At 44.5% G+C, this 17,901-nt stretch overlaps 1 protein-coding gene across 1 annotated transcript in view; it reads left to right on the top strand.

Annotated features, from left to right (window-relative positions):
- Positions 1–17,901, top strand: part of EFCAB6 (EF-hand calcium binding domain 6) — a 227,434-nt gene that overhangs the window by 147,244 nt on the left and 62,289 nt on the right. The window contains exons 14-15 of the mRNA XM_067698329.1: positions 8,953–9,049; positions 14,351–14,469. Coding sequence (XP_067554430.1) covers positions 8,953–9,049; positions 14,351–14,469 — 216 coding nt within the window. The remainder of the gene's footprint in view (positions 1–8,952; positions 9,050–14,350; positions 14,470–17,901) is intronic.

The raw sequence follows: 17,901 nt of genomic DNA, 5'->3' as shown, positions 1-17,901 counted from the left end.
AAAGCCAAGCCTTCCCATGGCCGGACCCCATACCTGTGTTTCATGAAGGTACATCTTTCCATACCCCACAGCCCTTTAAGGAGGCATCACCTCCTGCCTTTGCATTTGAAGGAATTGGAGCCTAGAGAAAAGTTACTGACTTGTCCAAAAGGACCCAGGTGATGGGGCGGTGGACAGAGATTGGAACCCAGGATGCCTCTGGGGAGGGGCCCCTTCCTCTGCCTGGAGAGCTCAGCCTCTTTCACCCTCCCCAGCCTCACTCTCCACCAGCCAAACCTAGATGCCTTGCCTTATTGGAAGCCATCCTGCCCTCTCAGTGGGGCCCCTCTGCCTTCCGGGCCTTCACTTTCCACCTGCATCATCAAAATGCACTACTTCTGAAAACTTTGAAGGTTCATAATTTTGTCAAAGAGAGGAAGACCATTTCGTTTGCTTCATAACTGCACATCATTTTTAAATGTGTAAATACCAGTCAGAGTGATTGGTCCAATGACCTGTTTCATTTACACCATCTATTCCCTCCCAATCTATTCCCTTGTTTAAAACACACGGGCCTTGTCCATTTATCTACTGACAACCCACATCAAGTACATTTTGGTACATGTACATCATCAGAGATGAAAGAATACTGTCAAGTGTCCTTTTAGCAGAATTAGATGGTCAGCTTCTTGTCACAAAATATTGTACGATCCAGTCGTTCCTGATGAATGACTAACTAAATGAAAATAACAAATTTCCTTGTTGTTCTTAGACACGTATCACTTACTCAGCCATCAAGAGATTTGGCTTATATGATCAAGTTCACCATCATCTTCTGGTTCATCTAATAATTGTGAAACATTTCCTGATCTCAGTTTTCTTCCCTTTGCCACTTGCGCATGAAATAAGAATTCTCAATTTTCAACTACATTCAGTGAAAGCTAACATAAGACGACAAGGATGGTGTCACTGTCTTCTTTCTATCTTCTTGAAAGATGCTGTTACACTTTGAGCAGTGCAATCAGAAAACTGAAGGATGATGTAATAGTGGTGATTCATTTCAATATTGTATCATCCTGCTAGGAGATGCCATCATTTTTTGTTTTCTTCTTATTATTTAGTCTCCTTTTTTTTAGCATAGCTGGAAATAATTAATGAGCAATGATTGAATATTTCTTAGAATAATGAAATAGATCTAGTATGATTAAATCAAGATCACTAAGATCCCATGATCTATCATATTCTAAGAGGTTTCAATGGACCCACATGGTAATTGCAAGATAGGAGTTTTATTTCATAAAGAAAATAAATACATTTTTTTGTTCTTTTTTGGAAGACCTCTAAGAAAGAATAAAAGTCATGATGCCACTCTTCTATTTTCTCGATCATACAGAATCACTATTTCTTCTTTAAATATTTGATAAAATTCACCAGTGAAATCATCAGGTCCTGGAGTTTCCTTTGTCAGAAGAATTTTAACCACAAATCTAATTACTTTAATAGTTATAGGATCATTCAGGGTTTCTATTGCTTCTTGACCGAGTTTTAGTAATTTTTGTCTTTTAAACTATTGGTCCGTTTCATCTAAGTTGTTAAATTCATAAAAATGAAGTTGTTCATAGTATTCCCTTACTATTCTTTTAATATCTGTGGGGTCTTTAGTGATGTCCCTTTTTTCATTTCTTGTATTGGTAGTTGATGTCTTCTCTCATTTGTTCTTGATTCATTTAGCTGAAGGTTCATCAATTTTATTGATATTTTCAAAGAACCAGCTTTATGTTTCATTTCTTTTTCTCTATTGTTTTTCTGTTTCGATTTCATTGATTTCTATTCTTTACTATTTTCTCCTTTCTTCTTGCTTTAAGTATACAGTTGATCCTTGAACAACACAGGGGTTAGGGGCGCCAACCCCCTGCACAGTCAAAAATCTGTGTATAGCTTTTGACTCCCCCCAAACTTAACTACTAACAGCTTACTGTTGACTGGAAGCTTACCAATAACATAAAGTCAATCAACACATAGTTTGTATGTTATATGTATTACATACTGTATTCTTACAATAAAGCAAGCTAGAGAAAAGAAAATGTTATTAAGAAAGTCATAAGAAACTTATATATACTGCCAAATGTAAAATAGATAGGTAGTGGGAAGCAGCCACATAGCACAGGGAGATCAGCTCAGTGCTTTGTGACCACCTAGAGGCGTGGGATAGGGAGGGTGGGAGGGAGACGCAAGAGGGAGGGGATATGGGGATATATGTATATGTATAGCTGATTCACTTTGTTATAAAGCAGAAACTAACACACCATTGTAAAGCAATTGTACTCCAATAAAGATGTTAAAAAAAAGGTCATAAGAGAGAGAAAATACATTTATAGTACTGTATTTATCAATACTGTAAGTTTACATTGTCTTTTACAAGATAAATCATCTGTCTGTCAGTACCCATATCAATATTGTCTCATATGGTACAAAACACTGCAGGCGTCATACATTTTGGTGTGTAACTCTGGACATCAAAACTGGAAAGATAATGTGAAAAAGAAATTCATATTTGTTTAGAGGTATAATGATGCATGCATTGTTAACAAAGAAGCAGCAGTATTATTGCTTTATGGGAGTGTGGTGTAATCGATATAATTGCTTCATGGTAGCCTAGCCTATACAGTAAAGAATGAATCATAAAATTTTTATAGCATACAGTATTCCAATCATATTCATAATATAGTATTGGAATCGTTACTCTAAAAAAAACCCATTTGCCTGTGATGATAGGCTGATACACAATTTCTCCAATACGAGAGAGAGAGAGAAGCACACTGTACGGTAATATAATTCTTTGAAAGCAAAGTTATAAAACAGGAAGAAAACTAACATATTAATTTTATATTAAATATCACTCACCTTATGCCTATGTAAGGATACACTAGTATCTACGTATATTATATTTTATACATTCATGACATATCTTTTTCTTAATTTTTTTCAATATTTCTAGGCTATGTGGTTAATCTGTGAATTTTTTTCAAATTGTCACAAATCTACAAAAAATTTTCCAATATATTTATTGAAAAAAATCAGCATATAAGTGGACTCGTGCAGTCCAAACCTGTGTTGTGCAAGGATCAGCTGTAGTTTGCCCTCCTTTTATATTTTCTTAAGCTGAAAACTCGGATTTTTTATTTGAATTCTTTCTTTTCTATATGAGCCCTTAATGCTATCAGGTTCCTTGTAGGCACTGATTTAGCTGCATTTCACAAATTTGGATATGTTATAGTGTTTATTTTCATTCAGTTCAAAATATTTTCTAATTTCCCTTTAGACAGTTTCTTGAAACCTCGGATTATTTAGAAGTATGTTTTTTTTTTCAAAATATTTCCATGGTTTCCAACTATCTTTCTGTTACTGATTTCTAGTTTAATTCTGTTCAGTTTAGATAACATACTTTGTATGATTTTAATTCTTTTAAATTTGGTAAGGTTCATTTTATGACCCTAGAAATCATCTGTCTTGGTGAACATTCCATGTATCTTGAAAAGAATGTATATTGGCCTGTTGTTGGGTGGAGGGTTCTATAAATGTCAATAAGATCAAGTTGGTTATAGTGTTTAGGTTCTCGCTTATTTTCTATTTGTTCTATCAATTACTGAGAGAGGAGTGTTGATGTCACCAACAATAATTTTGCATCTGTCTATTTCTCCTTCCATTTTTATCAATTTATGCTTCATGTGTTTTGAAACTCTGAGAAAAAGTATTTTTGTATTTACCATTTCTGCTTCTCTTCTTTTATTTCTCAAGCTCAAAAGTGTCTCACTCTGCTGTCATTTTCCTTCCCCTGAAGAACTTCTTTTAGCATGTCTACTGGAGACAAGTTATCATAGTTTTCCTTCATTGAGCATATCTTTATTGCTCCTTCATTCCTAACAGTTTTTTTTTTCTGGATATAGAATTATGGGTAGACAATTCTTTTGTTATAACACTTTAAAAATCTTGTTCCATTGTCTTCTGGCCTCCACAGTTTGTGAGGAGAAATCTCGGTCATTCAAGTGGTTTTCTCTCTGTAATGTGTCATTTGTCTCAGGTCGCTTTCAAGAGTTTTTCTTTAGCTTTGGTTTTCAGTAGTTTTAGTATGATGTGTTTGAGCATGATTTTCTTTGAGTTTATCTTTTTTGAGGTTTGCTGAACTTCCTGAATCTGTAAATTTGTTTTTCCATCAAATTTGGGCAGGTTTCAGCTATTATTTCCTGAAGTTTTAAATTTTTTTCTGTACCAATCTTTTTCTCTTCTCCTTTCAGTACTCCAGTGACATGGGTGTTAGACCTTTTGTTTTTGTATCACAGGTCTCTCTATCATAGTCCTTGGAGATATATTCTTTCTTTTTCCTCTGTTGATCAGATTCGATTATTTCTAGTCATCTATTTTCAAGTTCACTGACTCACTCCTCTGTCATCTCCATTCTGTCCTTGAGCCAATCCAGTGAAAATTTTATTTCAGTTGTTGTTTTTTCCAGTTCTAAAGTTTCCACTTGGTTCTTTTTTTTTGACTGCAATTTCTTTGCTCAGAACTGGTCTTTCCATTTATTTTAAGAATGTGTACTCTTACTTCATGGTTATAATAACTGCTTTAAAATATGATAATTTCAACATCTGGGTCATCTTGGAGTTGGTGCTTGCTGTCTTTTATCTTGAAAATTGTTGGGATTTTCCTGGTCCTCTGTATATTGGGTAATTTTGGGCTGTGTCATGGACATTTTTAATGTTGTGTTGTGACACTCTGGTCCTGTTAACATCCTTGGTAATGCGTTGACTGATTGATCTTTTTTAGGCAGGCAATCAATCCATTTAGTTTCAGAGTGCAAGTCCTGACCTGCCTTCTGTGGTTTCAACATCGGTTCAGTTTTCAAAGCCATTGTAGCTCTATCAGCTGAGCCCATGAGTGCAGCACGCAGGAGACAGTCTTAACTACGCTGTAGTAAAGTTCTCAAAGCTTTCACTGTGCTGCTCTGGGTTAGTTTCACACATGTGCACATCACAGGTGAACCTGGAACTTCCTTCATTCATTTGGGCGTCCCTTTTTCTAGCCCTCTCTATGATTTCTCCCCACACTCTCCAGCACTCAGGGACCCCTTTTTTGTTCTTCTGGTTGGACAATCTTAGGTGTTAGCCATTCTGTGCTACTGAGTGCTTCTCTTGACTGGGGCCCGCTCCAGGCCAACATGGTGAGATAAACACGAGAAAGAGAAGGTCATGTGGATTTCTCCAATCCTCCTTGAGCACAGGGACGCCTTTTACCATCTCCTCTGGTTGGGAGAAGAATTTCAGTCGTGGGCACCTACTTGGCCAATACTATTGCTGGCACCACCATAGAAGTGCACTTTTGTAACTGGGCTTGCCCCAGATCAGGAATGAGACAGTAAAAAGAGACAAGAAAGGGGGGATTCCCCCATGCTCTTTGTACTTCAGGGGCTCACCTTCCTAGTTCTTCGGTCAGAAAAACAGACTTTCTTTTGGAGATTTTTCTGTCCATATCCACTGCACAGTTCCAGAATTAGGACTGCCTTTAAGCAGCCCTTAAGTTGGAAATATGGGAGGAAAAAAGCCCATGAACCTCACCATGATGTAAGTCGTTCTTCAAGTTTTGATTTCCCTCTCCATAAGCCTCCTATTATTTACTTTTTACTGTCTCTTCAGAGAGTTGCTTTTTGTATTCTGTCTAGAGTTTTTGGTTGTAACCAGTGGAAGACAGGATGAAGTAAGTATGTGTGTCTACTGCATCTTAACTGGGTCATCACTCATGCCTCAAGGAGTCCCTGCTCTCTGGTCTTCTTGGCTGAAGTGCCCCGGACCCCGCCCTGGTCCATCATTCTCAGTCACATTCAGTAGCTGAAGTTATCTGATTCACTTATTTTTCCATGTGTTTGCTGCACATTCCTGCCATCACAGGATGAGCTCCTTGAGGACGTGGGTTCTGTTCACCATGCTCAGCATTGTGTTTGTAGGACTTAGAGCAGCACGTTGTATGTATTTGTGACTGACAGTCTGGCTGATAGGAAGGCTGGATCTGACTGATTGTCAAGATCTAAAGAGGCAGACAATAGGAGAGAAAATAAGTAACTTCTGGAAAAGGCCACAGAAAAACCTTCCAATCTCTCTAGAGGAGACAAGGATATAAAATGGTACAGAGGAGAAATGAATGGGAAACAGGTAGGAGCTCCTGGTTTGAGCACGAGTCACTAAGAAAAATAATGCAACCTCATAGCCTGGAAAAGGAATTGGGTAGGGAGGCTGCTTGGACATGTGTCTGGACAGTGAGATCAGCTTGAGAGTGAGTTGACTCTGCAGAGACAGAACACGCCTCTCAGGATCTCCATCCTTCTGAGGGAAGCCCAGGTGCGTCCTCTGGGTTCAGACAGGATTTATGAGGCACCTAACGGTGAAGGCAGGGGAATAGGCCTCGTGAGGACCTACAGTCCTTTTAAACAATAGTTGTGAAAATGCAACATAATCCACCCAACCTTCCAAAACCTTAGTGGTAAAGTAACGATAGAAGATTAGACTGCTTCATCTTTGGATCCTTTTCCACCCTTGAAAGTCCATGATTCTGTGAAGTCCGGTAGACAGTTGGAAGCATGTGAGGTTACCGTGCTCATGGCACGGAAGTGTGGGCAAACAGCATCCAGGTGGTAGCTGGGGACAGGAGCGGGGATGACCTCTCAGAAGAGTACATAAGCTTTGGGGTGGAAGGAGAGAGGAGTGGTCGAGGGGGCAGGCAGAGAGGGAGAGTCACTCACTGAGGGCACACGTTTGCCAGGTGGTGGGTGTTCCAACCCATGGTGTCATTTAAAGAGCAGCATCATGACGGTGACTAGAGAGGGGGCGATGGTTAACAGCATCACACGTTAAGCCAGCAGAGACCCCGGACTTGGTAATATAGAAGCAACTGGAGAATTTAAAGACTGTGTGTATTTGGGGGGGTCTCAGTCAGGGGAGGTGTGCCACCATAGTTCACCTGTGTTCCCCACAAGCTGGCATCTGCCAGGAGAGAAAATGAAAGTGGGCATGACCTCATCTGGTCCATTTCAGCAGCGACATGGGAAGAGGGAGAAGACCCCGCCCAGCTGCAGCGGGTCCTCAGCACCTGCCCACTGAGGAAATGCAAGAATTTTTGTTTGCCGAACCACAGGAGTCAAAGTTTATGTAAATCACCAAAGAAGCCCTGGTCTGAATAAGACCCTTTCCGTGTGACACATGGGTCAACAGCACAGTGTGGGCTTCTGGGGTAACGAGGGCCACGGTGTTGTTGGTGATCAGTGCGTACGGAGCACTGTCAGTCATCAGGGGACCTGAGGAGTGGTCCAGGATAGCTGAGACCAGCAGCAGAGTTTCTTAGGAAGAATTTAAAGGAGAAGCCACGTGAAGAGCAATGATTACTGCTTAACTTGTTGGTTGCAGTGCTGTGTCCTGCTGTCTGCTTTTAAAATGTAGAACAGTAGTGCAATGTTCCAGGAGGGCCTTCTCTGGGACGCTGCAGGCTTCACCTTCCCCAGGACCTCACACAGTGCCTGGCACTCAGTGGTGCTCAGCAGAACTGCTCCGGTTGAATTGAAATAGACATGTTAAGTGAAAAGAAGATCCTGCGCGTGTAAAAACCATGGGCGGCCCTCACCTCTGTGAAATGTAATATTTAATGGATCCTTTCCTCTGAGGAGTGAAGGTAGAGGGGCCACCAAAACTGTAGCTTCAGACGGAATGACAACGGTGAGAAAGGCTTTCCTCTGGCATGGGAGGGCCCTGAGTTTCAGTGCCAGGATTCCCGGTACTGGCTGTGCAATTTTGGCAGGCGATTTCACCCCTCTAAACCACAGCATCCCCTTTTGCAAACTGGGGTGGCAATGCCAGCACTGCTGTGAAAACCCAGATTCGGTAGTTCCAGCCTGACTGGTCACAGAGCTTGTGGAGGCCACGATTACCCTAAAACCACAGTGCTCCCCACGTGGCATCACATACAAAGGGTCAGCTACAAAGCCGCGTCTTTGGGGATCACATAAACCTTTGACTGTTGCATTTTCTCAACTGGCGGCCTCCTGGTTGACTTTAGATTTTTTTCCTTACGAGCAGCTCACCTGCTGGAGCATGAATAACGCCACTTCTTTAAAAGGGCGACATGGGGCTTGTGTGCTGTCCCTACCCTGGTTTTCCAGGTTCCCTTGAGGGGAAGTTCCTGTGAGGGTCCCTGTGGGGCCTCGCTCAGGTGTCCCCCTTACTCACCCTCAGGCAAGATGCACTGATCACCCACGTGCCTGTGCGCAAGCGTGGTTCCGAGCAAGGCGACCGCGGAGAAGGCAGTGGCAAAGGGTTTTACAGGGTTTCACGCGCCCCTAATTTGTTTTAGTGATTGGAAGAATCCAGGGCACCCCAAACTCCTTCAGCCACAGTCTTCACTGCGCCCCGTGGAGGCCTAGCCACAGTCTTTTTTTAAAGTGTCCTTGGCGCCCATCGTTCTGTGACTGAACAGAGTTTTGATCATTTTACATCCCATAGACCTAACCTTTGAACGTGAGCTGAGACTGAGTCTGTAGGTCACGTTCCCACAGTGTTCCTGGACTCTTAGCTTTGGTCTGCGTGATCACGACAACATGTACGTTCAGAAATAAAAGTCTTTAGTTGTCTTCATCTGAAGACAATGTTATAGTGTGTTTTTTATCCCTCTGGGAATAAATGAGCCCTTTTTGTTTTGTGAACTGCAGGAAAAGTTGAACAGCATTTATCTGGAAATAAGCAAGTACTCCTAAAATTTAAGATTTCCCTAACATGCAGCTGGGGAAATAAGACTGTATTTTAAGAATTAAGTTAGACCAGATGTGAAATAGCAGACTTTAATGCTATCTGTGAAACAAACCGGGGTAGGAGAATCCCTTGGGAGATTAATGAGTCCGTTAAATTTAAACAGATTCTTTTTTTTTTTTCTTTTAAGACCAAAACAGAAGGTTGCAGATTCAGAACTAGCTTGTGAACAGGCTCATCAGTATCTTGTTACCAAAGCAAAAACCAGATGGTCAGACTTGTCTAAGGTAAGAAAATGATTATTTCCTTAAAAGGAAAGGGAATCGATTTCAATGTTCCAGGATCGTTGTGATGAGGGAGCTATTTTCCATCCAGTCGCTAAGATGGCAAAGCAACTTTGTATAGCAATTTAGGGACTCCTTTTCTTCGTAAAATACTTTTTCAAAATAAGTTCTCAAATTCAAGGTCAATTGATCTTTAGAAAAATAAGTAATTTTAAGAGTTACATGGACTGAAATTGCTGGCTTTATCTCAGGTTTGATATGAGTTAAAAATTTAAATGAAAAATGTAAGATGCTATCATTCTTGTTTTTACACAGTTATAAACATGCTTTTTAAAGAGGTATTTCTTCCTGTCTTGCTAAAATTATAGAAAGCATAGTTTGAAGGTGGATACCCTCCATGTGCAATTGTGTAAACTGTGATGATGGTGTCAAGATGGGAAACATACTCTTAACAATGGCAGCTGTACCTGCAGGACAGTAGATCTGAAATGCAAGCGTGGGTCATCCTGAGGTCTAGGATATGGGGTCACCACTTCTCAATGCAACAAGGACACAAAAACTTCATTTAAAAAAGTGTTTTTATCCTGCATTACGGAAGTATTTTCACACTATTCTGAAGAATGTCTCCACTTTGTTTCATGTGGTCATTTTCTATCTATGTTTGCTCTGTCTTGGCCTGTGCCCGATGAGAAGTCCCGCTTTTAAGTCCTGTTAAGCACCCGGGCTGCCTCACAGCCTTGACTGTGCCAGCCCAGGCCGGCAAATCACACTGATCGAGGCCGGGCCAGCCTTCCAGAGCAGTCCTTTGGGTCGCACAGATCGAGGCCGGCCAGCCTTCCAGAGCAGTCCTTTGGGTCGCACAGATCGAGGCCGGCCAGCCTTCCAGAGCAGTCCTTCGGGTCACACTGATCGAGGCCAGCCTTCCAGAGCAGTCCTTCGGGTCGCACAGATCGAGGCCGGCCGGCCTTCCAGAGCAGTCGTTTGGGTCGCACAGATCGAGGCCGGGCCAGCCTTCCAGAGCAGTCGTTTGGGTCGCACAGATCGAGGCCAGCCTTCCAGAGCAGTCTTCGGGTCGCGGAGTGCAGGGCAAGCTCTGGATTGCAAGCAGCGGCCACACAGGCCACAGCAGCGCCAGCGCTGGGGGGGGGCAGAGCTGGCCACCTGACCGCCTTACCGCGTGCCCGCCCCATCCCTGCTTCTCTCTGGCCTTCAAACCCCCTCAAGCCTATTTAAGAAAAAGCCCCTTCTCCCCAGCGTGCCTCCCCTCTCAGCTGCCCTGCCCTCCTTCCCCTCATGGGAGCAGCCCCGCCCTGTGGTCTGACTCCAGGGACTCCTGAGGGCCACGGCCAGGGCCCTTCGCAGCTTCATCCGACCCCGCTTTGACTTAGCACAGACTCACTGCGCAGGGGTTTGTGCGCCAGGTTCAGTGGTAACCAAGGCCTGTCTGCTCCTGCCTGGTGGAGCTCACGAACCAGGGAGGTGACAGATTATTAACAAAGCAGATGGGCGCTGGAAGGAGCAGACCTCTGGGAGTGGCCAGAGGCCGTGGAGGCCTTTGTTTCTGCCTTGTTCAGTCCATCCTTCCTGAAACGCCTCCACCCCTGGCACCACGACACCCTGCAGGGCCCCCTCCCCTCCTGTCCCGGCCTCCTGGCTGGGTGACGTCCTCCCCGTCAGTGTGGACTCTCACTCCACCTCGATTCCATGGCCTCTCGTAGCCACCTTCATCCTTGATGTCGTGCGGGACCCCAAACTATGTGTGGAGGAGGCCTGGGGACCCCAGGGTGCTGTGCTGCTAAACCAGGAGCCTTGCGTCTATGGGTCAGAGACCTCCTCCAGCTCTTCTAGGACTGAGCCTGGCGGGGAGAGGACGCGCTTTGTCCAGAATCAAGCATCGTGTCACCTCACTGGCCCCCACAGGACTAAACGATCCTGCGCATGTGGACATCTCTGCCACTCTCTCAGTTTATTTTAACTAAAGCACTGAAGGAATTAGTTCTGAATTCTAAACCGGCAGAAAGTATAATACCTAAATAAGATCAGCAGTATTCCCACCGGACCAACTGGAGATGAGACGGCTGTTCTCACTCGGTGCACCCATCCCAGCTCTTCACTTCTGGGTCCCAGCATTTAGAGATGGTGAAGGTGACCAAAGGTGTGGAGTCTCCCTTCTGCCGCATTTCTGTTGGGAATTTGCCAAACAGGACCTGCTAATATCCAAAACGATGTATTCTCCAGTAAAACCGTGTTTGAACTTGAACAAGGATTCAGCGTTTAGTCATCTAGTGACTTTCACACAGAGTCACGGGGCTCTCCGCTCCCCCATGTGCTGCTGGGGACACCTCCAGCTGCATTCTCAGAAGTACACAGGAGTCGTCCCATTTGGGGGCAGCTTAATATGCTCATTGCTATTTAGGTGTTTTTGGAAAATAAGTTCATTGGTTTCTTCAGCAAACCTTTTTTTTTTTTTTTTTGCGGTACGCGGGCCTCTCACTGCCGTGGCCTCTCCCGTTGCAGAGCACGGGCTCCGGACGCACAGGCTCAGCGGCCATGGCTCACGGGCCCAGCTGCTCCGCGGCATGTGGGATCTTCCCAGACCAGGACACTAACCCGTGTCTCCTGCATCGGCAAGCGGACTCTCAACCACTGCGCCACCAGGGAAGCCCCAGGCCTAACTTTTTTAAGCTTAATTGTTTTTTAATTTGTGACGCTACAGTGGAATATAAAAATAATATATATATGTAACTATGTATATGTAATATGTATGTATATATGCACATTTAACATACATGTTTTATAATATATATGTATTATATGTATAATGTATATGTGTAGTTTAAATACACGGTGTAGTCACCGTGTATCCCAGATTGTACGCCACCATGTAACCACCATCCAGATGAAGGAAGAGAATGTTAACAGTATCTTAGACCAGGGAGCTACGCTTTTTCTGTGAAGGGCAAGACAGTAAATATTTTCGACACTGTGGGTCACAGGGCTCTGTTGGGACTCTCAGACGTCTTACTTTCTTCCCCTCCAGTGGATGTGTAGCAGTAACTCGTTGCTGTTTTAATTAGCATTTGTTGCTTACTAATGAAATTGGGCATTTTTTCATTTGTTTATTCATTAGTCAGTTTTCTTTATCTGCGAAGTGCCTGCTTGAGACTTTTTTACAGTTTTCACACTGGCTCGTCTGTCTTTCTTTCCTTGGTCAGTGGGAACGCTTACTTTGGTTTGGCCAGTAGATTTTTGTAAGTGGTAAGTGATGCAGATATCTTCTCTCAGTTTGTGTTCAGTCTTCACCCTTTAAAAAAATTTTTAATTTAATTTTTCTTCCAGTTTATTGAGATATAATTGACAAACAGCACCATACAAGTTTAAGGTGTATGGCGTAATGATTTGACTTACGTATATTGTGAAATGATTATCACAATAAGTTTAGTGAACATCTATCATCTCATATAAATATGAAATTAAAGAAATAGAAAAAAATGTGTGTGATGAGAATTCTTAGGTTTTAGTCTCTTAACTTTCGTATATAACATACAGATGTGTTATATATTATATATATGTTATACGTACAGCTGTGTTCATTATATTCAGCTGTATTCATGATATTTATCATGTTGTACATTACATCCCTAGTACTTATTTATCTTAGAACCGGAAGTTTGTAGTACCTGTTGACCACCTTCATCCAATTCCCCCTCCCCGCACCCCTTGCTTTTGGTAATCACAAATCTGATCTCTTTTTCTATGAATTGTTTGTATGCTTGTTTCTTTGTTTTTAGAGTATAATTGACCTAAAACACTATGTTAGTTCCTGTTACACAACATAGTGATTTTTCTTCTGTTCATTTCACAATGATCACCAGGATAAGTCTAGTTATGATGTGTCACCACAAAGATATTACTTAGTTATTGACTGTATTCCCCACACTGTAGCTTTCATACCTGTGACTCATTTATTTTGCAACTGGAAGTTTGTACCGCTTAATCGCCCTCACCTATTTCTTTCCTCCTCCCACCCCCTCTTCTCTGGTAACCACCTGTTTGTTCTTTGCATCTATAACTCTGTTCCTTTTGTTCTGTTTGTTCATTCGTATTTTTTAGTTGCCACATTGAAGTGAAGCCATACAGTATCTGTCTTTCCCTGTCTGACTTCTTTCAAAAAAGTTTTAGACACTCCTGTGTAGAAGTCTTACAATCATTTATAAGGTTTATTCCTCAAACTTTCTATTTTTGATGCTACTGTAAATGTTATTTTTTAAATTCATTTTCCATGTCTGAGATATAAAAATGTGGATAATTTTATGTATTGATATAGAATCCAGATTTCTTGCCAAAGCCTCTTAGTGTAATAATTTATTTATGGATTCCTTGTATTCTTATATATACAGTCATGTCATTTGTGAATAAATGACAATTGTATTTCTCCCTGCCCTGTTTTTACACCTTTTAACAATTTTAACTTGCCTAACTACACTGGCGGGCACCTCCAGTACAATGATGAATAGAGGGCGATAGAGATATTCTTGCCTGGTTCCTGATGTTACAGGGAATGTTTCGTGGTTTCACCATTAGGTATGATGCTCGCAGAGGACTTGGGAGATGGACCCACTGTGTCTCCCTCACAGTGTATTAGAAGGAGGAGCGAATGAGCTATTGTTCGGAAACAATTTAAGACACAGTGGAACGCCCTGTGCTACCTGCTCTTCTAGTCTGTGGTGACAAATCCCCAGATGGCTTTTGCACCCCTCGGGGATATTAAAATGGTACCATACCATCTTGTCACAACAACCAGCGTCTCACGTCCCTCATTTCCCCGCTGACAGACAGCCGGGCAGCCAACTTCGCTGCATCGTGGAGATGATGACCTCAGCAGTGTGGGCTGCGCCTCACTCCCCAGGCTCTGCTTGACTCTTATCTCTAACAGTGTTTGATCCCCAGTTGTGATAACCTCAGCAGTGTGGGCTACGCCTCATTTCCCAGGCTCTGGTTGACTCTTATTTCTAACAGTGTTTGATCCCAAGTTGTTGGTCAGAGAAGAATCCAAGCCACACACCTGAGACCACTCATTACCCAGAAATAAGCCCCTCCTAGGTGTTAACACTTGTTCGTGTTTTGCTCGATCACCTTCTTTAGAGGAATCGGGAGGGTATCTAGGACATAGATTAAAAGGTTTTTAAGCAGGAGGAATGGGAGAAAAATGTCTTAGCTTGTTCCAGATACTGACTATTGAAAAGCTTGTTTACTGTCTGAGCAATTATGCATGTTACTAAATGCCGCCTTGGAATATTGTAGAATTTTATCGAAACCGACAATGAGGGCAACGGCATTCTTCGACGACGGGATGTAAAGAACGCGCTGTATGGCTTTGATATTCCCCTCACACCCAGAGAATGTGAGAAGCTTTGGATGAGGTGAGTGATGTCTGAAGACTGGCTTTTCATTCCGGATGGCCAAATTCAGCCCCGGCTTTCGTCACTCCTCAGGGGTCAGGTGGGACCAGGAGTGGTTTTCCTGCGGTTGTATCTGTCCTGTTCCCCCGTAGAAAGAAGCCTTGGCCAACAGGCTGGCCTTCAGGAACATGGGGAGCCAGGTAAACACTTGTCACCAGTATTAAATACTAGACTTGAGAGTTTCGCATTTCCAAGGAACCGGGAGTTCAACCACATCCTTTTACTGTTTCAGAGAACTAAGTCCCTCCCCAAAGACTTAACTCTAATACAAGTAGCTCAGCAGACAGATCTGCAATGGGTAAAGGGAAAAGCGGTCTCTCCCCATCACCTAAAGATGGAAATCAATGTTGCACAACTGTTTTATAGATCAGTAATTTGCTGGAAGAAAATCACCAAAGTTTTGGTACCTTGGAGTGGTTTCCCAAGAGTGTCTTAAACTGAAAATTGTACCTAACGTTGACTACATTTTTCAAAATGTGCTTTAGGTTTAGCTGTTTTTGAACCAGGCCCCCAGTTACAACATTCCCTGTGTAGATGTTTAAGTTTCAAGGTGCACTGACAATGCGGTCCATTTCCAAGTTCCAGCTCTGTCTTTGAATTACTTCCTTCTTCATTATATGTTAGCTGCCACTTGCATCCCCGCAGGATCGTACCCCAGTATTGCATGTCCTCTCAGAGGCAAGCCCATGGAGCAGTCCGTGTAGTATTTCAGCTTTTCATCTGTTCAAAGGGGAAAGCTGCAATGTTGGCCGAGTTTAGAATTAGGCTGTTTTGTGTCTAATTTAGAAAAGCAACTTGAAGTTCTTACAAAATCCTTGGTTTCTTTTTTGTTTTGTTTTGTTTTGTTTTAGGTCAGTTCCAACTCAGGGACAATTTGGTCTCCCTGCCCGTTTTCTCTTTTGAGGGACTAGATGAGTGGGTGCATCTGAGTGATCAGAAGATGGGGTGCAGCGGCCAAATGCATGGAGCTCTCCCCATGTAGACCTGTGGACGATGTGGAGGTGACTGTGTGGTCCTGATGCTCGGGGAGCTGTCGGGGGCAGGAAGCACTCACCCCAATACCAGGGTGCAGAGTCGCCTGTTACAAATGCCAGAGGAGGGACATGTCGAGCAGAAAGGGAGACAAAAGTAGGGGTGCTGGGGGCTGTGGAAGAGCAGGAGGCTGTCATGGTGGGAGAGAAGCTGAAATTGTTCCAAAGGTCCAGATGGGGAAGGAGGGCTGCCTGACCCACGGGCCAGGAGGACGGGTGAGGCATTCTCCAAGCAGTGCCTGGGCTCCAGGCTGAGGAAGGAAAGGCGAGGCTGATCACCTGGCCGCAGTCCTCCCTTTCTGGCAGAGTAGTAACGAGTCATTCGGAAACGACAAAATGTGATGTGGGTCAAGCCATGCTTTAGGAAGACTAGTCAGGAAGCCGTTCAGAAAAGGGGTTGGTGGGGTGTGGGCCTCGGGAGACTGTGGTCTCCATCAGGGAGGGACGGGGCGAGCTGCAAGAATGAGGGGTGTGGGAGTCAGGTGTCCCCGTGAGGAAGGAGAGCACGCTTAGCCCTCTTCCCGATGGGGGACAGAGCAAGGTTCCATGTTCATGGGAGGGAGACACTCACTGTTGCTTTTGGCTAAAGTTTCTTTATACACGTATTAACATGATTAAATACACAAATATCTACCCTGTGCTGAAAACTGTTTGAGATGAGAATTTCATCTACTTTTGTTTAGCCGGCTGTTTGCCATGGATGGTGAGTGGTTGAGAGCTCTGCAGCCAGATATGCCTCCACCCCTCATAGCTGTGTGGCCCCTGTCAAGTTACTTAACTTCTCTGTGCCTCACTCTGCCCTGCTGAGTTAGCTCAAGTGGTGTATGGATCAGGGTAGGCTGGCTGCGGTAACAAACAAGGCCAGCATCCCAGGGGCTTGCCCCATAATGATGTCAAAATGTAGTGTGGGTGTTGGGGAGCTGTGTTCACAGTCATTCAGGGACCAGGAGTCCCACCACCCCTGGATCTTATGTGTCTGCCAGCAGAGAAGGGAACAGAGCACAGAGGACCCTCTGGTCAGCTTTGTAAGGACCAGGCCTGGGAACATGGCCGTCACTTTGCCCAAATTCTTTTGGCCAGAATCCCTCGATGGCTGCACCCCTGCAAGGGAGGCTGGGGAGACCAGAAGTCTGCAAGGGGATTGCGCTGCTACTCAGAGGCCGGGAGGCTGCTGCGCCCCGGGCTGGAAGAGCAAGCGGGGGAGGTTACACAGAGATAAGGGAGCTGCTCCCCACCAGCGACTGCAGGGCAAAGGGGAGGCGGTATTATTTGGAGACCAGGAAATTGCCTCCACTCCTGATGCTGTCTCGGAATTTGCGGGAACCTCGACTGCTGTGCTGAGCCGGAGCTACGGGTCCATGACAGCAGGTCCCCTGGGAACAGCCTGGCCCTGCCCTCTTCCCACCTCCAAGGGCACAGCTCCCTGGGCGCAGCCGGGGGGCAGCTGGGAAGATGTGCAAAGGGCAAGCGCGGGGTCGAGAGCCACCAGATGAACGTCCAGCCAAAGGGCAAAGGGTGTGTCACATTCCAGGGCTGCGGGGTCACCTGGGTGGCCAGGCAGAAGGGGAGGCTGCACATCAGCTGAACCACATCATGAAGGGCAGGGCGAGGTGGGGACCCCATCCTGAAGGCCAACTGTTTAGTGGGGAAAGAGGGAGGCAGGTCCACGTTCCAGAAAGATCACTCTGGCCACGGGGAGGAGGATGAATTGCCAGAGACGGGGAGGGAGGCACAGAGGTGAATTCAGGGCTGTCTTCCCTGGGTGGTGCCTGGAGGACTGGGACGGAAGTGACAGGTGTGAGAGAGATTTAGGAAGTGAACCCGCAGCTGAGGGGCTGTGCTCTGAGGGGGCCTGCACCCTGACCCATGGCGCCCAGACTGAGCTGTGTGACCTTGGGCCAGTGGCTCACCTTCTCTGAGCTTCAGTAATCTCTCCAGTGGGATGGCAATGGGGACCAAATGATATAAAGAGGGTACGTGGCATAGATAAGCATAAAAATTAGTAGCAAAAAGATCATATAGATTTGAAATTATTTTCTGATTACAATATTGATGCACACTCATTTTAGAAGACTCAGAAAATCCAGAGAAGCATAAAGGAAAAGAAAAGACAACAGCAAGAAAGCAGCCGTACCCCACTCAGCAGAGAGGATAGACTTGGTGGTGTGGTTTTTTTCATCCATTTTCTAGGCGTTTCCATGATCTCGGTTAGCCGTCCTCACCCTCATTCCACCTCCTGGCCTGCTCCTCTCAATGGCTCAGCGTTTGCTGACCCTGACTTACCCTGGTCCACTCCCTCCAAGTCCCCGCCTGCCCTACGAAGCAGGAGGGCTAGGCGGCAAGGTGGTGGCCCGCGCCAGGC

Source organism: Pseudorca crassidens, chromosome 11 (genome assembly GCF_039906515.1).
Source record: "Pseudorca crassidens isolate mPseCra1 chromosome 11, mPseCra1.hap1, whole genome shotgun sequence".
Classification (NCBI taxonomy): Eukaryota; Metazoa; Chordata; class Mammalia; order Artiodactyla; family Delphinidae; genus Pseudorca; species Pseudorca crassidens.
This window is presented reverse-complemented; position numbering and strand designations above follow the sequence as displayed.